This window comes from Rhodnius prolixus, unplaced genomic scaffold, assembly GCF_049639745.1.
Source record: "Rhodnius prolixus isolate KJV_2025 unplaced genomic scaffold, Rpr scaffold_4, whole genome shotgun sequence".
In the NCBI taxonomy this organism is placed as follows: domain Eukaryota; kingdom Metazoa; phylum Arthropoda; class Insecta; order Hemiptera; family Reduviidae; genus Rhodnius; species Rhodnius prolixus.
The window spans coordinates 41,894,614-41,916,346 of NW_027411614.1; the positions used below are offsets into that span (position 1 = coordinate 41,894,614).

General features: G+C 33.5%; 2 protein-coding genes across 2 annotated transcripts in view; both read right to left on the reverse strand.

Annotated features, from left to right (window-relative positions):
• Positions 1 to 21,733, reverse strand: part of LOC141455332 (orexin receptor type 2-like) — a 118,566-nt gene that overhangs the window by 17,917 nt on the left and 78,916 nt on the right. The gene's annotated exons all lie outside the window — the stretch shown is intronic.
• Positions 60 to 12,154, reverse strand: LOC141455328 (uncharacterized). The gene is made up of 2 exons (XM_074130275.1): positions 10,454 to 12,154; positions 60 to 9,215 (listed from the first exon to the last, which is right to left on the reverse strand). Exon 2 carries the CDS (start codon positions 9,126 to 9,128, stop codon positions 144 to 146), a length of 8,985 nt encoding a protein of 2,994 aa, XP_073986376.1. The 5' UTR covers positions 9,129 to 9,215; positions 10,454 to 12,154; the 3' UTR covers positions 60 to 143.

The window sequence follows — 21,733 nt, forward strand, 5'->3', positions numbered from 1 at the left end:
AGAAACATGCACAAATAAATTAATAATATCAAATAGAATATTTTCAGTCAGTCCAAATGTCATCTGCTGGCTCTCCAACGGCTAAAATTCGATATAAAAATATTTTAAGTTTTACTAAAAATATAGATTTTTTTTTAAGCACGTTACGTTATTGATTTTAAAAATAAAATATACGCGTCTTTTAAACCCGGATCAAATTTAAAATTATAATTAATAAAGTCGTCATTTAACAAATTCCACGAATTATTTGGACTTTTTACCGCGCAAACGTAGTGGCCAGAATTAAGGTCCGAACCGTAATGGTAAATCACGGACGAAAGTGTGAAATTAAAACCGTCAATATTAATTTTATTTTCATCGAAAGAGTGGATTTCATTTAAAACACGATTTCCTTGATAACGCTTTAGTATAACTATTAGATAATCCGATACCGAGTATAATTTACTACGAATATAAATTTTATTTTCTCCGCATTCTGAACAAGTTATATCCGATAATTTATAGTCGAATAACGAGTGAAAGGTAACCGGCTCGTTATTTTGGAGAACCCCGAATTCTAAAAAGTACATTAACTCAAGATTAATGGGAACGTCATCCCAATAACTATTGCAATTGAAACACTTTCGAACGAATTTTACTGTACAATCAAATAACCTGCAAGGAATGTTATTTTCTGTTTTTAAAGCGGATATTAGAAATATTAGAAATTCTTGCGCGTCTTGTTGAACATTCGGGTTAAAATTTACGTCACTACCGTGAGCAATTAATTCGCGGAGTCTTTTGGTATTAGGTTTTTTGGCACCTCGAGTTATTCCGGATGTTAAAATATTAAATAATTCGAAAGTTACACTCACTTTTTGGTAGTTATCGCGAGTTTTTGGATCCGGAAAAGTTATGTTTATATTATTGACGAGGTTATTCGTTAGGTTAAATTTAACGGTATGTATATTAATCAAACACTGTGCAACGACATTCGCGTAACATGAAACGCCGTCAGAATTCGGTAAGCCAAATATTTCCGTTTTAGAAAAAAGTTCGCGATTAACATTTGATTGGAGAAGGGATTCTTCTTTTGTTAAATTGATGGTGGGGGAAACGCAAATATTATTATTCGCTGTTTGCAAACATGGTGATCGGATCATTTTATTTAAACGACGGTATTCACTTATCGCGTCCATATCTACTTTTATTTTTGCCGAATCGAAATCAATTAAATACAAACCGTTTAAATTAGTGACCCGCGAGAGAGCTACATAGTGCATGCCCGGTGCAAACACTTCTTTTCCTAAACTTGTGAATAAACAATCCAAGGTTAAGCCTTGAGATTTGTGGATGGTTACCGCGTACGAAAGAGTCACCGGAAATTGTTTCCTATGCACGTAAATATTTTTTAACAACAGAAATCGCGCTTTTACCCTTTCTAAAGAAAAGGGTTTGTTATTCACGATAATGATTAAAGAATCTACGACGTTTCCTTTATAAACAAACCGTTCCACTACACCAATTGTTCCGTTTACAATTCCGTTAGCAATATCGATATTTCGTTTAATCATTATTTTCGCGCCAACAAATAAATTTATTGTTTTAGATAAATTAGCAGTGCGGGAGACGTCTTCCGAAATTTTATTAATTAAAAAGTTCAAATCTTTTATTTTTTTATTCGTGAGTTTAAAATTATAATCAATTTCATCGATACTATCTATTGTGACTATTTCTTTCGCGAATTTATCTGAATAAATTTTATTAAAAGTTGTGCACTGAGCTTTAGTCGCGAAGAGACATAACGGATTTCTACCGCAATCGAGTAATACTTTATAATTTTCAATTACATTATTTAAATCATTATTAGGCAAAACACGTGAGTTTAATAGTGCGATGTCTTCTGCGCAGACATTACCCGACCGAATATTGAGCAAAGTGTTTATAAAACCGCTTTTATCATTTTTCTGTCTTACGTTAATTTTTAATTCGTCGTATTCGAACATCGACCAAAGATCAGCAGAACCGATAGACCCGAGTTTGGATTTGCATTCGATGCGAGTTAACTTTTTAAAAACTTGATTACCTTTAACGGGCTGCAATTGTAACAAATCACCGAAAAGTAAAATATTAAAATTACCGAAAGGTTCATTATTTTTAGCAATTTCCGTCAACCGAAGATGAATATAAGCGAAAACGAGACTCGAAACTAAACTAATTTCATCTATTACCAATAATTTCATATCTTTAAGTACGTGTCTAATCGCCCGACAACTTTCAACGTTTAATTTATTATATTCGGCGGTTTGTTGGTGCTCAACCGGGAGCGATAAAAGCCGGTAAATGGTGACGCCATTAACATTATATGCAGCCAGGCCGGTCGGAGCCGTTATAGCCACTGAAACAGTGTCTTTCTTGGGCGGAAATGTATTGTTAATCCAAACTTTTAACGCTTTTAAGAGATACGATTTACCCGTACCGCCTACACCAGAGACGAATAATTTTATTTGACTATTGCATTTATTATTACTTTGGTCGATAAGAGTTTTAGTTATTTTATTAAAAATCCGGCTTTGATCTTCGTTTAAATTAAATTTACTATCGCGATCGTCAATACTAGTATACATCGCCGCGCAAACTTCCAACATCGCCACGTCTGCATCCTGCACTTCTCGGATAATATTATCCTCTTCTAAATTAATGAAATTCTCTTCTTTGAATTCCGCAATTTTACTCTGAAGTTCTTTGATTCCTTCTTCAATCATAATTAATTTATCATGATAAGTCATGGCCTGTTTTAATTCCGCGGAATAATGGTCAAACGCTTCTTGGTACGTCCGAAAACCTTTTAAAATATCCGATTCATTACGCCACGGTTTAAAAAGAAGTAAAAGGGAGTGATAATACTTATTGCGGTCTTGTTCTGTATTTAACGTTTTGTAAATGGGGTGTTGAATCACGTAAGGTTTGCCGCGCTTTCTTAAAATAACATTATTTTTTAATTTTATTCGGTTTTCGGCTTCTAATTGATCGCGGGAAAGATCGTGATAACGACAGAAATCGTACAAGTTTAAAGTTTCTAGATTGTCGGGTCGATTCGGATAATAGTCGTTCAGCCATGACTTCAAATATATATCCGTGGAATTAGCCGGCATATTTTTTAGTTCATTATAAGGTTTTAGACATAGTTTTCTATTTTCGCGAAACGTGGTGCTGATATATCGCATATCTTCCGATTTACCGTACAAATGATGCCCGAGTAACCGGTCTATTGTTTCGTATAACCCGATCTGCCGATGCGTTAATTTTTTTAATCCTAAACTCCACAACGCTTTTTTATTCGATTCTTTACATATATCAGCCCATAGATCTTCTAATTCCGTTTTTTCATTTTTAGAAATGTAACTGGTTACGTAAATAACTAATCTCAAATCTCCGTCTTTAACAAATTGCACGTCAACGTTAAACCCGCCGGAAGCTAATAGAAGGACAGGGTTGTAGTCGTTAATGCGAACCTCACTTCTCTGTCTGGGCAAGTCATAAACACGTTTCGGACCGAAACCTTTAACTCTAGACGCGATTGTAGAACTAATGTCATTAATTATCAATTCGTCAGTAACTTTACGCGGAAATCCAAACCGACATTTAGTATACATTTTTTGTTTTACGCGATATTTTCGTTGGCAATACGAGTTACACTTATGCATTTGATATTTCCGGACAAACGAGTGCAAGACAGGTGACTCTAAAGGATCCGGTAACCGAGCACAAATATAAGTGTTAATAAAATCGGCAACCTTTCTAAAGCAATCGTTATTAATTTCCGGACTATCCCGAATCCACAATAACATGTGGTAATGCGGCGCCCCCCTTTCTTGATATTCTACGCGCCAAAAATAATGCTCCACGTAACCTAATACCGGATTTATTTTATCGTTTATTAAAAACTTGAACATATTTCGGATGAGGCGGTGATAATATCTACACACGCTAGTCGGATCTAACGCACATAACTCCCCGGCGGACATTTTCACCACGTTAGGAACATCATTATTAATTTTAACAATATATTGCAATAATTCGGAATGATCATATTCTGCACATGACAAAGTTACAAAAAAAGTCGGCGCCCCAAAATCGCGTGTCATGGCATTGAGTTCTTGGCGACGACGTTGCCAATACTCCTTAGTACCCCGTAACGAACTAAATAGATTGATTAAATGCTGTTCCAACTGTTCATCGTTTACGGTAACTTTAGTTAAAATATCATTCACCGTGTACGGTTTGTACGCGCGAACGTTTAACAAGTGTGCTATGGCCCCGCCAAGGTATTTAAATTCACTGTCATTTAGCAAATGAAATAAATAACAAGGATCACGCCGAAATCGCCCGTCTTTATTTAATATCCGTGTTTTACGATACTCAGCGTCCGACAGAGGAACATTTCTATTTACATCAAATTTTCCGAACCTGCCTTTAGGAAATAGATGCGGGAATGTTAAATAATCTAAATTTTTATCAAAAACCGACACGTACTCTCCCTTCATTTGCTGCATTTGATACGATTCGATTTCGCTCGATTCAACCGCGCTCATATTTATCGGATGAAGGGAGTGAAAAGTATAAAATCCGGTTTTATAAAAAGTTGCACTATCTACTTTTTTTATGGATGCCCCGGATACATCCTTAAAAGTATATTTATTACCTATATTTTCGTTAATATTCGGTAACAATTTTACATTTAGATTAACGTTCGCGTATAACGGGTTAATTTCTTTTAAAGCGGCAATCGCTTTGTAAATTTTATTCGCGCTCACTAAATCTCGCCATATGACTCGGTTTTGTGTAGGTACGCCATTAACCAGTACAACCACTTCATGATTTTGGGGCAGTTCGTTCGGTAGCAAGTCCACGTTTTTCTGCAAAGGGAGGGGTAAATAAGTGACGCGACCCTTTAACCCTTTAAGTTTTTCACTGACCGCAATTTTCCCTTTTTTCGGCTGGAGACGAACTACACATTGGAACGATTTAACTAATTGGGTCAGCATTGTTTCGAAAATATTCAGCTTACCAACTTCTTCTGGCACTAGATCTACCTCTAAACAGTTATATGCGGCGCGTCCGGGAATACAATTTTGATTTAATTTTTGTGCACAGTATGTACAAATTTTAATATTATCCGAATGAACTTTATCATAATTTTTATTAATATAAATAATTATAGTTTGCCACGATTTATTATCTTTATTTTGAAATTTAATAAAATCTTTTAAATCCTCGTCATAAAATAAGATGTTGCAACATGCGCAAAAATTTTCCGGAAAAGAAGTTACTTTACTTTTTAACGAAGACAAGTTTTTCTTATATTTAGTCAAAATGTTTATTTCATTAGTGTCGCAACTAGTGGAAGGTACATATTTTTTAAATTTATTGGTGTCGATTTTAAGTGTTCTGAGAAACTTTTTTAAATCATTAACGGACCGTAAAATAGATTCGACATTATTCGCTTTATTTATACACGATGTTACACGATTTATTTTGAAAGACAGATTACGCATAGTGTAAATCTGTCTTTTTAAGTTCCTAAACGCGGTGTAATGTACCGATAATTCAGAAAGAATTTGCAAAAGTGTACTGCATTTAAATATACTGTTGTGTGAAGCGCAGTGTACGGTGTGTCCTTTTTTATTAAGATGTCTGTACCTACATGTGTTCGCAAGCTTTTTGATTGACATTTCATTCACATTGCTTTTTACTAATTCAACTAATTTATTTAAAATCGTGCTCATACTTTGGTCTGAAAATTTACAAGTGATACCGCAAGGCCATTCCACAATATTATTATCTTTAGTAATGTACTTTTTAAAATTGTGCCTATTCACGAAAACGGTGTGATTATCAGTGAGCAATATATGTCCGGGAGGAACCACGCTGTAGGAACTTTCGTAGAAATAAGGTTCAGAATGTGTCGTGTGTTTTTGTTTACCTCCGAATACTTTTACGATATTTTTAGACGTTAGTGTTTTAATTTTATTTACTTCGAACTTATTAACGGCCTCATCGACAACGGCTTTTAATTTATTATTTAGATACCTAAAGTAGGATCGGGCAATTCCGGTTAAATGTTTAGAATGTTTTATCAGGTAATAAGTCATTGTGCGATTAATTTTATTCCTTACACGGCGGTGTTTATTGAACTGACGATTCCGTTTTAAAGATAAACACAATTTATTTATTAGCGCGCATTCATCTCGAAATGTACAAATCTTTTTTCGAGTTTGAATCCGTTTCTTTAATAAAGATGCGAATGACGCCGAGGGTTTATTTACGTTTTGGCGAGTCAAAAAGTACCGAATATTTCTTTTTAAATTTATTACAGCGCGATTCTTTTCATTATACCTTTCTTGTCTTAAGTCAATTTCGTTTCTTTTTTTTTCATTGTACTTTCTTTGTGTTTCAGTTTTCTTTTCACTGTTTGTTCTGTCTTTTTGTTTCTGCTTCCTTGCTATGCCAACTTTATGGGCAACATTATACACTCTTTGCTGGTTTATTTTTTTATCTATATGCTCTCTATCATATTTCCTCTGTTTCTTCTGTATTTTCTCTCTATTAGTTAAATTATACTCTCTCTGTTTCTTCTGTATTTTCTCTCTATTAGTTAAATTATACTCTCTCTGCTTCTTCTGTATTTTCTCTCTATTAGTTAAATCATACTCTCTCTGCTTCTTCTGTATTTTCTCTCTATTAGTTAAATCATACTCTCTCTGCTTCTTCAGTATTTTCTCTCTATGAGATAAATCATACTCTTTCTGTTTCTTTTTTTTATCTTCTGTATGAACAAAATCATATTTCCTCTGTTTCTTCTGTATTTTCTCTCTATTAGTTAAATCATACTCTCTCTGCTTCTTCAGTATTTTCTCTCTATGAGATAAATCATACTCTTTCTGTTTCTTTTTTTTATCTTCTGTATGAACAAAATCATATTTCCTCTGTTTCTTCTGTATTTTCTCTCTATTAGTTAAATCATACTCTCTCTGCTTCTTCAGTATTTTCTCTCTATGAGATAAATCATACTCTTTCTGTTTCTTTTTTTTATCTTCTGTATGAACAAAATCATATTTCCTCTGTTTCTTCTGTATTTTCTCTCTATTAGTTAAATTATACTCTCTCTGTTTCTTCTGTATTTTCTCTCTATTAGTTAAATTATACTCTCTCTGCTTCTTCTGTATTTTCTCTCTATTAGTTAAATCATACTCTCTCTGCTTCTTCTGTATTTTCTCTCTATTAGTTAAATCATACTCTCTCTGCTTCTTCAGTATTTTCTCTCTATGAGATAAATCATACTCTTTCTGTTTCTTTTTTTTATCTTCTGTATGAACAAAATCATATTTCCTCTGTTTCTTCTGTATTTTCTCTCTATTAGTTAAATCATACTCTCTCTGCTTCTTCTGTATTTTCTCTCTATTAGTTAAATCATACTCTCTCTGCTTCTTCAGTATTTTCTCTCTATGAGATAAATCATACTCTTTCTGTTTCTTTTTTTTATCTTCTGTATGAACAAAATCATATTTCCTCTGTTTCTTCTGTATTTTCTCTCTATTAGTTAAATCATACTCTCTCTGCTTCTTCAGTATTTTCTCTCTATGAGATAAATCATACTCTTTCTGTTTCTTTTTTTTATCTTCTGTATGAACAAAATCATATTTCCTCTGCTTCTTCAGTATTTTCTCTCTATTAGTTAAATCATACTCTCTCTGCTTCTTCTGTATTTTCTCTCTATTAGTTAAATTATACTCTCTCTGTTTCTTCTGTATTTTCTCTCTATTAGTTAAATTATACTCTCTCTGCTTCTTCTGTATTTTCTCTCTATTAGTTAAATTATACTCTCTCTGCTTCTTCTGTATTTTCTCTCTATTAGTTAAATCATACTCTCTCTGCTTCTTCTGTATTTTCTCTCTATTAGTTAAATCATACTCTCTCTGCTTCTTCAGTATTTTCTCTCTATGAGATAAATCATACTCTTTCTGTTTCTTTTTTTTATCTTCTGTATGAACAAAATCATATTTCCTCTGTTTCTTCTGTATTTTCTCTCTATTAGTTAAATTATACTCTCTCTGTTTCTTCTGTATTTTCTCTCTATTAGTTAAATTATACTCTCTCTGCTTCTTCTGTATTTTCTCTCTATTAGTTAAATCATACTCTCTCTGCTTCTTCTGTATTTTCTCTCTATTAGTTAAATCATACTCTCTCTGCTTCTTCAGTATTTTCTCTCTATGAGATAAATCATACTCTTTCTGTTTCTTTTTTTTATCTTCTGTATGAACAAAATCATATTTCCTCTGTTTCTTCTGTATTTTCTCTCTATTAGTTAAATCATACTCTCTCTGCTTCTTCTGTATTTTCTCTCTATTAGTTAAATCATACTCTCTCTGCTTCTTCAGTATTTTCTCTCTATGAGATAAATCATACTCTTTCTGTTTCTTTTTTTTATCTTCTGTATGAACAAAATCATATTTCCTCTGTTTCTTCTGTATTTTCTCTCTATTAGTTAAATCATACTCTCTCTGCTTCTTCAGTATTTTCTCTCTATGAGATAAATCATACTCTTTCTGTTTCTTTTTTTTATCTTCTGTATGAACAAAATCATATTTCCTCTGCTTCTTCAGTATTTTCTCTCTATTAGTTAAATCATACTCTCTCTGCTTCTTCTGTATTTTCTCTCTATTAGTTAAATCATACTCTCTCTGCTTCTTCAGTATTTTCTCTCTATGAGATAAATCATACTCTTTCTGTTTCTTTTTTTTATCTTCTGTATGAACAAAATCATATTTCCTCTGTTTCTTCTGTATTTTCTCTCTATTAGTTAGATCATACTCTCTCTGTTTCCTTGCTATTGTTTCTTTGTGTTCCAAATTGTACACTTCCTGTTTTTCTTTTATTTCTATTTTTTTTCTTAAGTTATATTGTCGCTGTTTAGTTACTATTCCCTCGCGATTTTTAACGTAGTACCGCTGTTGCTTAGTTGCGGCGGGGGTCACAATAGTGTATAAACTACAGTTTTCGAGCTCAGCAGTGCTGTCAATTGTCTGTCTAATACCCGATACTAATTTTTTAATTGTTTGCTTTTTTTTCCGGTGTTTAGAAGGCATATCTATAATATAATTTAAAATCTTTAGTATTTAGAAATAAATAACTAATACTTAATATAAATACTTAACGTAATGTTTCCTTCGACTCTGGAAAAAAAAAATTTAGGTTCGAAAAATGAAGTAAATTTTGTTTTTTGCAATGAAACATAAAACTTTAAAGAGTAATTTTTTTAAATTGGAAATATTTTAATTTGATGTATTAACAAAAAAGAACTTTTAGAACAATAACTGATTATTGAGCAAGGGCGGAAATTTAGTTTATAGTTATCCAAATTCATTAATGTGCTATGGTATTATAAGATAGATTTGCAATTTACCAAAATAAATAAAAAAAAACTTAGAGGAGAATAAAAATAAAATCAATGAAAAACGAAGAAATTCTTCACTAATGCAGCAGAGTAGAGACTTCCGGTTTAGGGATTGTATTGTCTGTGGGCTTTGTCGAACCTGATTGAAATTAGTATCAGTTTAATCACTGATACGAGTATCAGCTTAATACGATTTTCGTTTTGAGATATTTTGACAACACATACAATGCTACATATACAGTATGTGCGCATATATACATTTCCGGTGGAAAGATGAAACGGAAAATTTTTACAAGGGCGCAATACTTGTCTAAGAGGAAGTGAAAAAGTAAAAAAATGTTTTATTTATTTTTTAAACAGGCACTTCCGGTTAAACAATTCTCTTCAAACTAAGAATTTAAGCGGAATATTGAATTCATTTGTTAGGACTTAAGTGGTACCTCCGATCACTAGAATGAAATGATTGTACTTTAGCCTGCCTACCTTCCTTCCTCCACCAGAATCGTTTGAAATTGAATTTTATCGGAAAAATGTTTCAAATAAAAGTAATAGACGTAAATATATGCAAACTATGTGCCGAGAAAATTACAGTAGAAAATTGTTTAGAGAAAATCTTGAAGAAGTGAAAACTGTTCATTAACATGATAATTTGGGTTACAAGTTTATTATCAGACAAAAGTAATGAAGCAAGTTGGTCTTAAAAGCGGGGAGATACGTTCAAAAAATGGATAAAAAAATAAAAATAAATTAGAGTATCTACATCACAACAAGAAGGTTTAAACTTTTAAATTTTTAAACTTTATTTTTCCGATCGAGCAACGAAAGTACTCTAAGCAATATTATTAACTTTTTGATAAAGGAAGTGAATTTTAACAATCAGTCAGAACTAGGATCACTTTTCATCTAGACAGACATCAGCAGTTAAGTACAATTAATCGGACTAAAATCAACCGCCAAATAAGAGTAATTTCTGAATTAAAATGTATTTAACTAAATTATTACAAAAAATGTACTTACCAAATTGAGAAGGATGTATGAAGTCTTCAATAAATAGTTTAATAGCTAATAAAATAGAAAAAATAACAAGCACTTCTTCTACGGATGTCAAAAGACGTTTGAATTAGATTAAATAATTATTTCCACTTTATAGTGCATTCAAAAGATAAAGGAGGGGGAAATCACGCCACTAAGTTAAGTTTAAATAAGTTTAAAGTTTATTAAATTAAAACCATATCATGTTTATTGTTTACTATTCAGGTGGAAAGAGTAAAGTCTAATGGCATTTATATTATCAAGTTAGGGATTAGTCATAGATATTATTTCTGAATGTTTTTATGTAGACATTATTCATAGTTTATTAAATTATAGAAAACATTATTATTATTGACTCTTTCTCATCGCAACAAATACAAATTAATATTACAAACAGTTTTAACTGATGAAGTTCTCTTATCGCAACTTTTGGAACAAGATTTTCTCAGAAATTATAATTTCTATGAACAAAATCTGGTAACAACACTCTCACGACTTCCTCTTAATATTATTCTTTAAATTATACTTACAAATATTCTACAAACTTGGGACGTTTGTTATATTTAATTCTAATAAGTTTAGAAATTTAGGATTAATCGGATTTCCTGTATAAGTTTCCCAAAAATTCCTGACAAACTGAAAAATCTCGTCATTAAAGTGATACTTCCGGTATACCGATTTTGACTAAAACTTTATCTCATCTAAGCTAAGACATTTAACGTTCTGCGATTTCTGGTATTTGATAATCACACACACTGAAACAGAGAGAGATAGAGGGAGAATTTTTTCAGGCCGCTCGTTACACTTTCATTATCTAAGCGAGGCTTAATCTACCGTGCAATAAAATGTCCATGTTTGAAGAAAGTAACACGCGGAAGTCTTTTCTGAGAAAATGTGCTCCCTTCATACACCCACAGCCAGACCATTTGATAATTTGAAACGATTGCAATACTTCCCCTTAATAGGTGTAAGAGCACACCTTCGCTTTACTGTTAAGCAGGGGAGCCCTAACCCCTTCATCCTCCCAAATTTTATCAATATCGGGCTGATTTACAGAGTTATCAGTAACAATAATATTGGAAGGGGCCTTACATACATTGGACGAACTCCCGTCCCAAATATGCGCAGCGTCAAGGCCTCTAAAATGCAAATCTACATAAAATTTTGAATAATATGACACTTCATTCACGAAAATCGGTTATTGCGAAGATGATTTGAAAAGATTGCAAAACTTCCCCTTATTAGGTGTAAGAACAGAACGTCGCTTTAATTTTAGATAGAGGAGCCCTATCCCTTTCACCCTACCAAATTTTATCAAAAACGTGCCAATATTTACAGAGTTATTAGTAAAACTAGTTATAGAGGGGGCCTTACATACATGGGGCTAACTCCTCTCCCATTTGAGGTACAGCATCGAGACCCCCAAAAGGCACATCTACATAAAATTCCGAATCGAATGACACCTCATTCATGAAAATCGGTTTGCGCGTTTAGGCGCTACGTTGTTTACAAAAAAGGTAACAACAACAAGAAGAAGAAGAAGAACAACAAGAACAAGAACAACAACAATTTTTGAAAAAGCCGTTTTTGCTCATTTTCAGCAACTTTTTTCTCAAAACCTATTAGATCTGGGTTGTTGCAAAAAATTACAGTCATAAAGGAGGATTTGCCCTTTATTTTAAAGAAAATTTGGGAATTTTATCTTTTATAGAAAAAGAGAAAAAAATTGTCAAAGTTGGGTGTTTTTCAACGTTACGCTTTTTCGTGCAGTTTTTGACCATCAACCCTTATACAACTGTCCTACCGGACAGTTTTAATAAACTAGTATTTTCATTCTATATAAAACCATATTCAATGTATCTTGCATTTTACTTTGTCTGTATCTGTTAACTCTTTACTGAACTGTAAAGTTGAAAACTGTCAAAACAATTATCTAAATCTGTTTCCGGTTTGTTTTTAATGATCTAATTTTGAGAACGTACATTAACTTTAAATTTGCACAAGAATGCACTTAAAGACAACACCTTGTATGTATGTGTGCATTCTTTAAAGAAGGTTTTACTGGTTAGCTGTTAATTGCTGACGCATTATACATGCATAAATGACGTAGTATAATGGTATAATTATGTATGCATGAGGAATATAATTAGTGAGAATGGTTTTACTACTGATTTGGCCAATTTAATTCAACAATTACCGAATATACTTTAGTTAAACATACAGAGAATTACAAGCATTTGTGGCGAATTTAAATTAATTTACCTGCATTGAGGTGACGATAGAGTGAAGTTCGCCATGTTATGTAATATTGTATAAACTTGTTTCATTTGTTTATTTGTGCATGGAAATGAATGAATGAGATGTTGTCACTTACAAGATTATTTCCATATTATAATATCAGTGGCTGAAGGAATGAATGGGCCCATATCTCTACTTATCTATCGAGAGGATATTATATAAATTTTATCGAAAATGAAGTTCATAATGTTGGTTGTGGGAAAAATCCTAGAGCTCGTTGTTGTGACTTAAGTGATAATGGAAATCTCAGGGATTTTGGAATCCCTGCGGGTAATCCTACCATAACAACAAAAACTATACTTGCTATTAACATCTCTGAGCACAACACCTTGGGCCTTCTCAGGTAATTGTAATCATTAGAGTTTGGCCATACTCAGAGGTAAACTCCAGCTTCTCGTCACACTGTTGCTCCTTCAAATCGTGAATACAAGAAGCTAGCTGTGCAGCACCGAGCGGCTTTGGATAGAGTGGTAAAGTGAAGAAAAAAATGAAGATACAGCGTAAAGTTCTAGCTTAAGGTGATGAAGAAAATAAAAGGTCTACCAATACAGGCACGTTAAAGAAACAAGAACAAGAACTGATGTACAATCACTTGAGATAAAGAAAAGATAAAACCTTAACTTGGCTCAATGAACAAAGCATGCCTTATGCTTTAAAGCACACCAAACATCTTCCAATTCGTAAAAAAAAAAATCCTTAGAAGTACGACAACAAAGAATTTCACATTGAGTTAGCTTCTGCTTACAAGTAGTAGCACAATGCTTTTGTAGGTGTAGATAGTCGGAAAACTCTCTTACTTTGGGTTAACCGATCTAGCTTAACTAGTAAGCTTAACTGTATAAATAAAATACAGCTGTTTCTCTTTAAACATCATTAAAGTGAAGGCTGAATAAAGTCGCATATCTCTCTTTGCTGAAATGTTTGTTCAATAGCTAATTAGCATGGCAATGAGAAGATGTAAGCTGTAGATCTAATCTGAAATAATTTCTGCCACAGATAGAAGAAGAGCTGCTCAGAATGTCTTGGCACAAGATTTGCAACATCCCTGTTTAGAATCATCTCTAAGATAGAGAAAGAGAAGATACCTTAGTCTCATTAATTTTTCCTTTTTTGCAACTCCAACCAAATCTATAAATCGTTTATTTTATTTTTTGAAGTAGTTTCCAATTAGGCCTCCCAAAGGTTCCTTGAAGAATGTGTGGGATTGGTTACGAAAATAATGTTGGCTGAAAGAGTTAGGAGAAAGCCTAAAAAGGTTTGGAGAATAGTCCGGATCCCCGAAGATCATCATCAGTCTCAAAACAGTTCCTCAATGCCAAATTTACGGTTTCGTATTTTCATAGGGAAAACACTTTTTGAGATTTTCAGAAAATAGTCTGTGTTTGGGTGCGGGGTGATTGGAGGGGCGCAAAAGTTCTCAAAGTCACTGTCACACCCCCGATGGGAGGAGAAGGAGAACAAAAGGCCTCACAAGTTAAGATAAACGTTAATGGAGGATTTCAACTTGGAGCTTCTACCTACACAACTTATAGCTAGACCTAACGTCTATTACCACCTTCATGGTTCTGCTTTTTACGTGTCTGGAAACAAGAAGATGAGCAGGTTTGTCTCTAAAGATAGCGGAAGTACGTGAACATACACCCAACGATCAAATTTCAAGGAGTATCCGGCTTTTGAACCATAAACAGCACTCATTTTATTCCCTAGTTATTTGTGAGCCCAGAATTCCGGAAAGAAGTTCAGTCTTAAAAGATTTAAGACTGAATAAGAATTAAGGGCATTCCAACCTGCTGGTATTTTATCGAAAGAGGTTAGGGCAATTTCATTATAGAGAATTAGTTTAATACAATCTTTACAGCGTTCTATTTTAAGGGGCGCCACTAAAGGCAATTCTAACCGGTACTTTATCTAGAAATGCGAGGCTATCTTGCTTCTTCTTCTTCGTCTGTTTTATTGAGTTAGCCACATTTATCGGAAGATTGTAGAGGAAATCATTTTCTTTTCGATCTGTTAAATGTTAAGAAAAGGCAGGCAGAGCAATGGTAATCGCCTTTACTAACTTCAATTTAAACTCCTTTATACTAAAATACGATATAAAACCCAGTATTTTTAGTATTCAAAAGCAACCTTAACTCATAATCAATATTATCTTGGTGTACAATGTATATATACTCTATATCGATATGTTTTAGAAAGTGGACAAATTATGGTAGTATAAAGATAACTGTCATAACTTAATTAGGTGTTTACAGGATGTATGGTACGGCGTGAACAGCCATCCATTACTCTGTTCGTAATCAGTTCGTATTCATCCAGTCACTCTTCATCTTGGGTTTAATGCCTCCTGTAAAGGTATGGTTCAGGAAAAAGGGCTGTAGAACCGTTTGAAGTCTGGGGCCTGAGTTTGTATACAACTTGATGAAGGGACACGCACTACCCTGTGTACAAGTCTATACTTTGTCAGTTCATTTATTATGTAAAAAAAATTATTGATGACAAATAATTTACATAATACCTCACAGATTAATCGTTGGATGTCGTTTTTTTATGTTTAGTAATAATAAAAACAAAATAATACGGGTAAAAAATGTCGGGTTAAAAACTTCAATTTGGGATTCTGACGAGAAACACCCACTCAAAGTTCGCATTCACTCCCAACTTTCTCTTACTCTAACTATAGTTTGAATATTTTCCTATAACTGAAGTTTTCATCGCTTAGGCTTCTCGGGATTGTACGTAGAAATTCCGGCTACGATTTATGAATGACGTAAGGGAGTCCTCTGGTCTTCTTCCCTTTTTTAAACTCGATCTTAGAAAATAAAAATTTGAACGAATTTTTCTAGCGAAGGTTGAAAATGTTATTACTATAAATCCCATTGACAATTTCTTCGTTTTGGTATGGCCGCTAACTCCCTCAGATCTAAAAAAACTTCCAAAAACAAATATTTTACAGAAAATGGTCTGACTTTTACTCAATCTCAAAAACTTTAACAAGATATCTTGATCATGAACTTATAACATCCCAAGAAGTCAAAGATCTATGAGGTAGCCTCTACCTTCTCAAAACACTCTACAAGAGTTCTAGTATATGCTCGATTATGTATGACCAACGGAAGTGGCCATTTTAACGAATAAATTTTGTTGTTTGGAGAAAATGTTATTATTACAAAAAAGAGAAAAGTCATGTGAGTATTTTAAGATTTTCCTTTGTATTGAATAATCTTGTTCTTAGATAAAATTTCATTTGTAAAAGTAAGTACTTTATTTTATAAGGAATTTAGTAAAGCTATATTGCCTGAAACCACTACACCTGATCGGAACTTAGAGGTAAATCTCGCACTATTTTTTCCAATAATATTTATATTATGTAAAAGGTATAAGGTAACGTCGAATATTATTTCAGTTCTCCAATTTCCATTTATTACGTCACCTTTCTTTTCAATATCAAACGTCCCGAGTGTGCGTATTAAATGAATTTCTCTTTTTATTACAATAAGTATACTTCACTGTCTCTTACTGCGTCGGGTAAAGATAATTTTGTGGTTATGTAATAATGTTAAAATAAAGTTTTCTACGCAAATATTATTTGAGGAAATCACTGAACCGTGATTTTCTCAGTTTCCAACTTTTTTTATATTTTTTAATTTTGCGAAATTACAATCAAAAATATTTATTAATTTTAACAAACAAAGGGCTAACTCCTCTCCCATTCGAAGTACAGCGTCGTGACCCCACAAAAAGCGGCACTACATGAAATTCCGAATCGAAAGACACCTCATTCATGAAACTCGGTTCACGTTGTTTGCAAAAACGGTAACAAGAACAACAATTTTTGAAAATGCCGTTTTTTCTCATTTTCGGGCAACTTTTTTTCTCGAAATCTATTAGTTCTGGGTTGTTGCAAAAAATAATTACAGTTATAAAGTTGGATTTGACCTATAATTTAAAGAAAATTTGGAAATTTTATCTTTTATAAAACAAATTGTCACAGTTGGGTGTTTTTGAACGATTTCATGCACTTTTTGACGATCAACCCTTATACAACTGTCAGCTTTGATTATTTTTTTTATTTATATTTTTTTAAATGATTTAAGGCGCGTCAACATCTGAGGTTATTGGCGCCCGGAGCTTTTACCAGTGCACCGCCGGCCACCGGACAGTGTTCTCTCGTTAAGGACAACACTGCCCATCACCGGATAGTGAGCTGTAAGAAGCTCCTACTAGGAAGAGAAAATCTAAGGGTCAGCTGCTGGATTCGAACCCGGGACCTCCGCGTGAGAGTCCAGTACGCTAACCGCATAGCTAATCCCTTCCCTTTTCCCTTTTTATTATTATTATTATTATTGAAACGTGAATGAATACATTAAGAAAGAAATTTTCGGAAGAGATTTTCTGTAAGTGCCGGAAATGTCTAAATCTAAGGTTAAAAAATTATTTAAAAAGTTTACGAAGACAGGTTGGTGACATTTCATCATTTTCAATTCGAAAACCTGAATTCCTGCTGCTGCAATTACAGTACTTTCTCTCGCGAACGGTAAGAGGAAGTAAAAATTAAATTCAAATCTCAGGTATCGTGAAGGTAGGCGTCATCTTGACGAGATGATAAAATATCTTTGTGAAGAGATGTGTCTGTTTAGCCTTGGATTGATTAGATGTCCTGAATGTCGGATGTTTTTTTTTTTCTTTTTTTATCTGCAGATGTTTGGATCTGATACATCGTCACTGATGGCATTTGAATTGCATTTATATGGTGATCTTTTTTTATGGGAAAACCAAAACTAATCTAAACCAAGACCATCACCAACTGGTTCACTCTCTGACGTAGAAGAGGAACTGCGGAGTTTGAATTAGATTTTCGAAGTTGGGTTTCATAAAATGATAGATCACGTTTAGTTCGAACCTTATACTTTGGTAAAGATCAGATACTGCACTTGGCTAACTAATTATTACCTACTACGTAATAATAACAATCCTTCAACCTTAACTACTCTACTAAATCATTTTCGATTTCTTTGAAAATTTTGATCTCTAAAAATTTGGTAAAATTCTACATTATCAGAATGTACGGTCATAACTCTTATACACTATTAAAGAGATAGTTAATTGTCAATTAATGTTCAAAATAAGAAAATGAATTTCTAATGTGTAATATTATTTAAGTTTATAATATTATTATCTCTTCAACAAAAACTTACAGTTTAAAAAGTTAAGTATAAGGGTTGATTAAACGCTAAAAAGTACACAAATCAGCAAGTATCCTTCATTTCGTTGATATCATTTGAGTAATTTTACTGTAATGCTGGCTGTTTTCATCTACAAAATATTTGTTTAAGTAGCACACCATTTAACGTAGATTGACTGTAATATCTATTAATCTATAATAATCAAGCAATTAAAAAAAGTAAAGTAATTCCTATTTTTTCAGGCGGTGCTTAACGTCCAACTACCAATTAGGTGTCGTGGACGAAGGCGACTAGCAAACATACTTTACTGTAAATTTCTTTTATTAACAATTAAATAAAATCCAAGGGCTAAAGACCGGGAATCGAACCCAGTACCACAATACACATTAGCTTTGCAGGTCTGGTAATCAAACAATTAATTACAGATTGAAAAGAAAAATGTAATAAAAAATAAAAGTAAGTATGAGGCTGAGGATTTCAAAAACTTTTTTTAAAAAAATGCTTACACCAACATACTCATAAATCGTAAATCAATGATTTTATTTTCTTAAATAAAAATCGTCGGTTTAAGTTCATCCTTCGATAATGTGATCTTTTACTTTATGTAGTAGACAAATGTTAATAATAATAGGTAATAATTAATCTGGGTTAATATTAAATAATATAGTTGTATATATGTGACATAATGTAGATAAAGATATACATAGGACATCCAATAGATTGTTAAAGTATTTTACTACAATAACTCAATTAAAGGGACTACAGTAAATTACAATAGAGAAATCAATATTATTGATGAATAGTTTCCTTGATATTTACTGTGTAATTTGTGCTCTCGAATAAGTCAGAAAAATAATTTAGAATAGAAAGAAAATATAGTGCCTATTTATTTATGAAGATGTAATGTAAATTTTATCATTATTATAACAAAACATTATTATGAATGAAATGGCCAGCATATCTAATCTGTGACATCAAAGCAACCGCTTTGTTTAATCTGCAACGAAACTTTGGCTAATGAACGCATGAAGCCCCCACGAAATTAAAAACTCAAATAATACAGCCGAATATTCTGAAAGGCTTTTGAGAGATTAAAAAAGAAAAACTAAGTTTTGATAAATACGAGGGTCGTTTGAAAAGTCCGTGCAAAAATAAAAACTACTTAATTTTTTGGGGTAAACCTTTTTTAATTTTCAACATAGTCTCCTTTTAGGCTTATACACTTCGTCCAACGCTGCTCTAGTTTGTTGATCCCTTCCGAATAATAGGATTTGTCCAAGTCTGAAAAATAGCCATTCGTTTCTGCAATCACCTCCTCGTTTGAATAAAATCTTTTTCCCGCCAGCCATTTCTTCATATTGGGGAACAAATAGTAGTCCGCGGGAGCCAAGTCTGGAGAATAGGGGGGATGTGAAACGAGTTGGAACCCTATTTCCATTAATTTTGCGACCACAACTGCTGAGGTGTGAGCTGGGGCGTTGTCGTGATGGAAAAGGACTTTCGTCGTGGGCCAATCGTGGGCGTTTTTCTTGCAGCTCGGTTTTCAAACGGTCCAATAATGATGAATAATATGCGCCTGTAATAGTTTTACCCTTTTCCAGATATTCGATGAGGATTATTCCTTGCGAATCCCAAAAGACAGTCGCCATAATCTTTCCGGCCGAAGGAACGGTCTTCGCCTTTTTTGAAAATCACTCGACTTCCTCGATTCAAACGAATGCCAAACACAAAGAAATAGACCTTTCTGGCTGAAACTTGGTGTGTGTTCTTCCAAGAGATGCTACTAACTAAACATAACCTCGATACGCACCAGTAGTGCTATCTCTCTGACTTTGCATGGACTTTTCAAACGACCCTCGTATGCTACGGTCCGGGAAAAATACTTATTAGCATCCTACGAAGACTTGTTTTTAACAGCGAAAGAGAAAAAAAACATTTACAATTCTTGAGGAACTTGTGTTGCCCGTCGTAGATAAAGTTACTGAGTTTTCTTTACATTTAAGTAAAGAATTCATTAAAATCTGAACAATACGGGAAGAGATATAAAGGTTTGAAATTTTAACGAATTTCAAAAGCTCCCAAATTTAGTCTTCTCTAATTCCTTATCTATTATACCTAGATTTACATGTGATTTCAAATTATATGAAACTTCATTAATGACAATCAGTTTACGCGTCGATATTCAGAAACGATCGCAACACTCTCCTTTAGTATGTGTAAGAGCACGCGCTTTAACAAGAACAAGAATACGTAGTTAAGCTTTAACGGCTTTATCGTGCTAAATTTTGTCAAAATCGGGCTGAGATTTGCAGCGTTAATAGTAAATGTTTGTTTTAGAGGGGGGGGCTTACATAAATGGGGCTAACTCCTTTTCCATATAATGGACGACAGCATTGAGATCCCCAAAAGGCACCGGAATTCTGAATCGAATAACCCCTCATTCATTAAAATCGGTTCACGCGTTTAGGCGCTATGTTGTTTACAAAGAAGGTAACAACAAGAACAACCACAAGAATAAGAACCATTTTTAAAAATGCCGTTTCTGCTGCTTTTTTGCATCATTTTTCTCGAAAACTTATAAATATGTTACTGAAAAAAATAAATTACAGTTATAAAGGAGGATTTGCCCTATATTATAAAGAAAATTTGGGAATTTTATCTTTTATAGAAAAAGAGAAAAAAATTGTCAAAGTTGGGTGTTTTTCAACGTTACGCTTTTTCGTGCAGTTTTTGACGATCAACCCTTATACAATTGTTCTGCCGGACAGTTTTAATAAATAATAATGTTATTATTAAAGTAGAATCTTATCATCGCCGCTTATTAAAATCCTGGCGACATTTCTAATATTGTTAATGTTGTAGGGAGCGGTTGGATAGCCGGTCGATAGAAGTGAGAAAGCCGCCTTATTATACCCAGAAATTCAGTTATTGTTAATACAATCTATTGTATAAAAGAGTGAGAGAGTATTGCCATCCCCTGGGGTCACCCTGAGGAGAGGGCAAACAGTCTAGACCCTTCTTCTACAGAAACTCTTCAGCTCTCATGGGTATTCAAGTCTAATAACTACTAGAGCTAACTTCCACAGCACTTTCCATACAGGATGGGATTGCACTGATGTGTACAATTACTGGGTATAGCGTACTCAAAGGTACTCTCTATTGCTCAGAACGAGACCATTTACTTCTTAGCGCTGAAACTAACCGGCGATTGTATTCAATGTTGACGCACTAACACAGCAAGAGATTTCTGCAATAATATTCCCGGGTCTCTCAGTGGATTAGAACTATAAACCTAATGGGAGGTTATTACGATATTTCTACTCAAATGTCTGGATCATGAGGTTAATTCGTAGAAGACGGTTTGCTGTGAAGGAACTTCGATTATTTCTTCATTTAGCTCATTATTGTCAAAATCAAATCTTAAACCACCAAGACAAGACAAGCAGTGCAGTCAATCTATTATTTGGTCTAAGCTACCCAATATGGCGGGCCTTCATCACACCACGGCCCAACTGATTGAACAGTAATGACCTAAATAAAACAGTTTGGTTTGATTGAAACATAATGAATGTACTTTTTATTAGATGAAGCCATAATATGTGAATTCCCAATTGTGGTAGCAACAACATTGTTTCTAAGCCGCAGAGCCAAGTGTTAGTCCATGCTATTAGCCTGACGATGCCACATTCACAGTGCTCAATGGATTGTAAAGAATCCAATATGCGAATGAGGGTGAAGGGAGAGTAGTTGAGACGAAGGTCTGATTCAGCTGGAAATAGTAAAT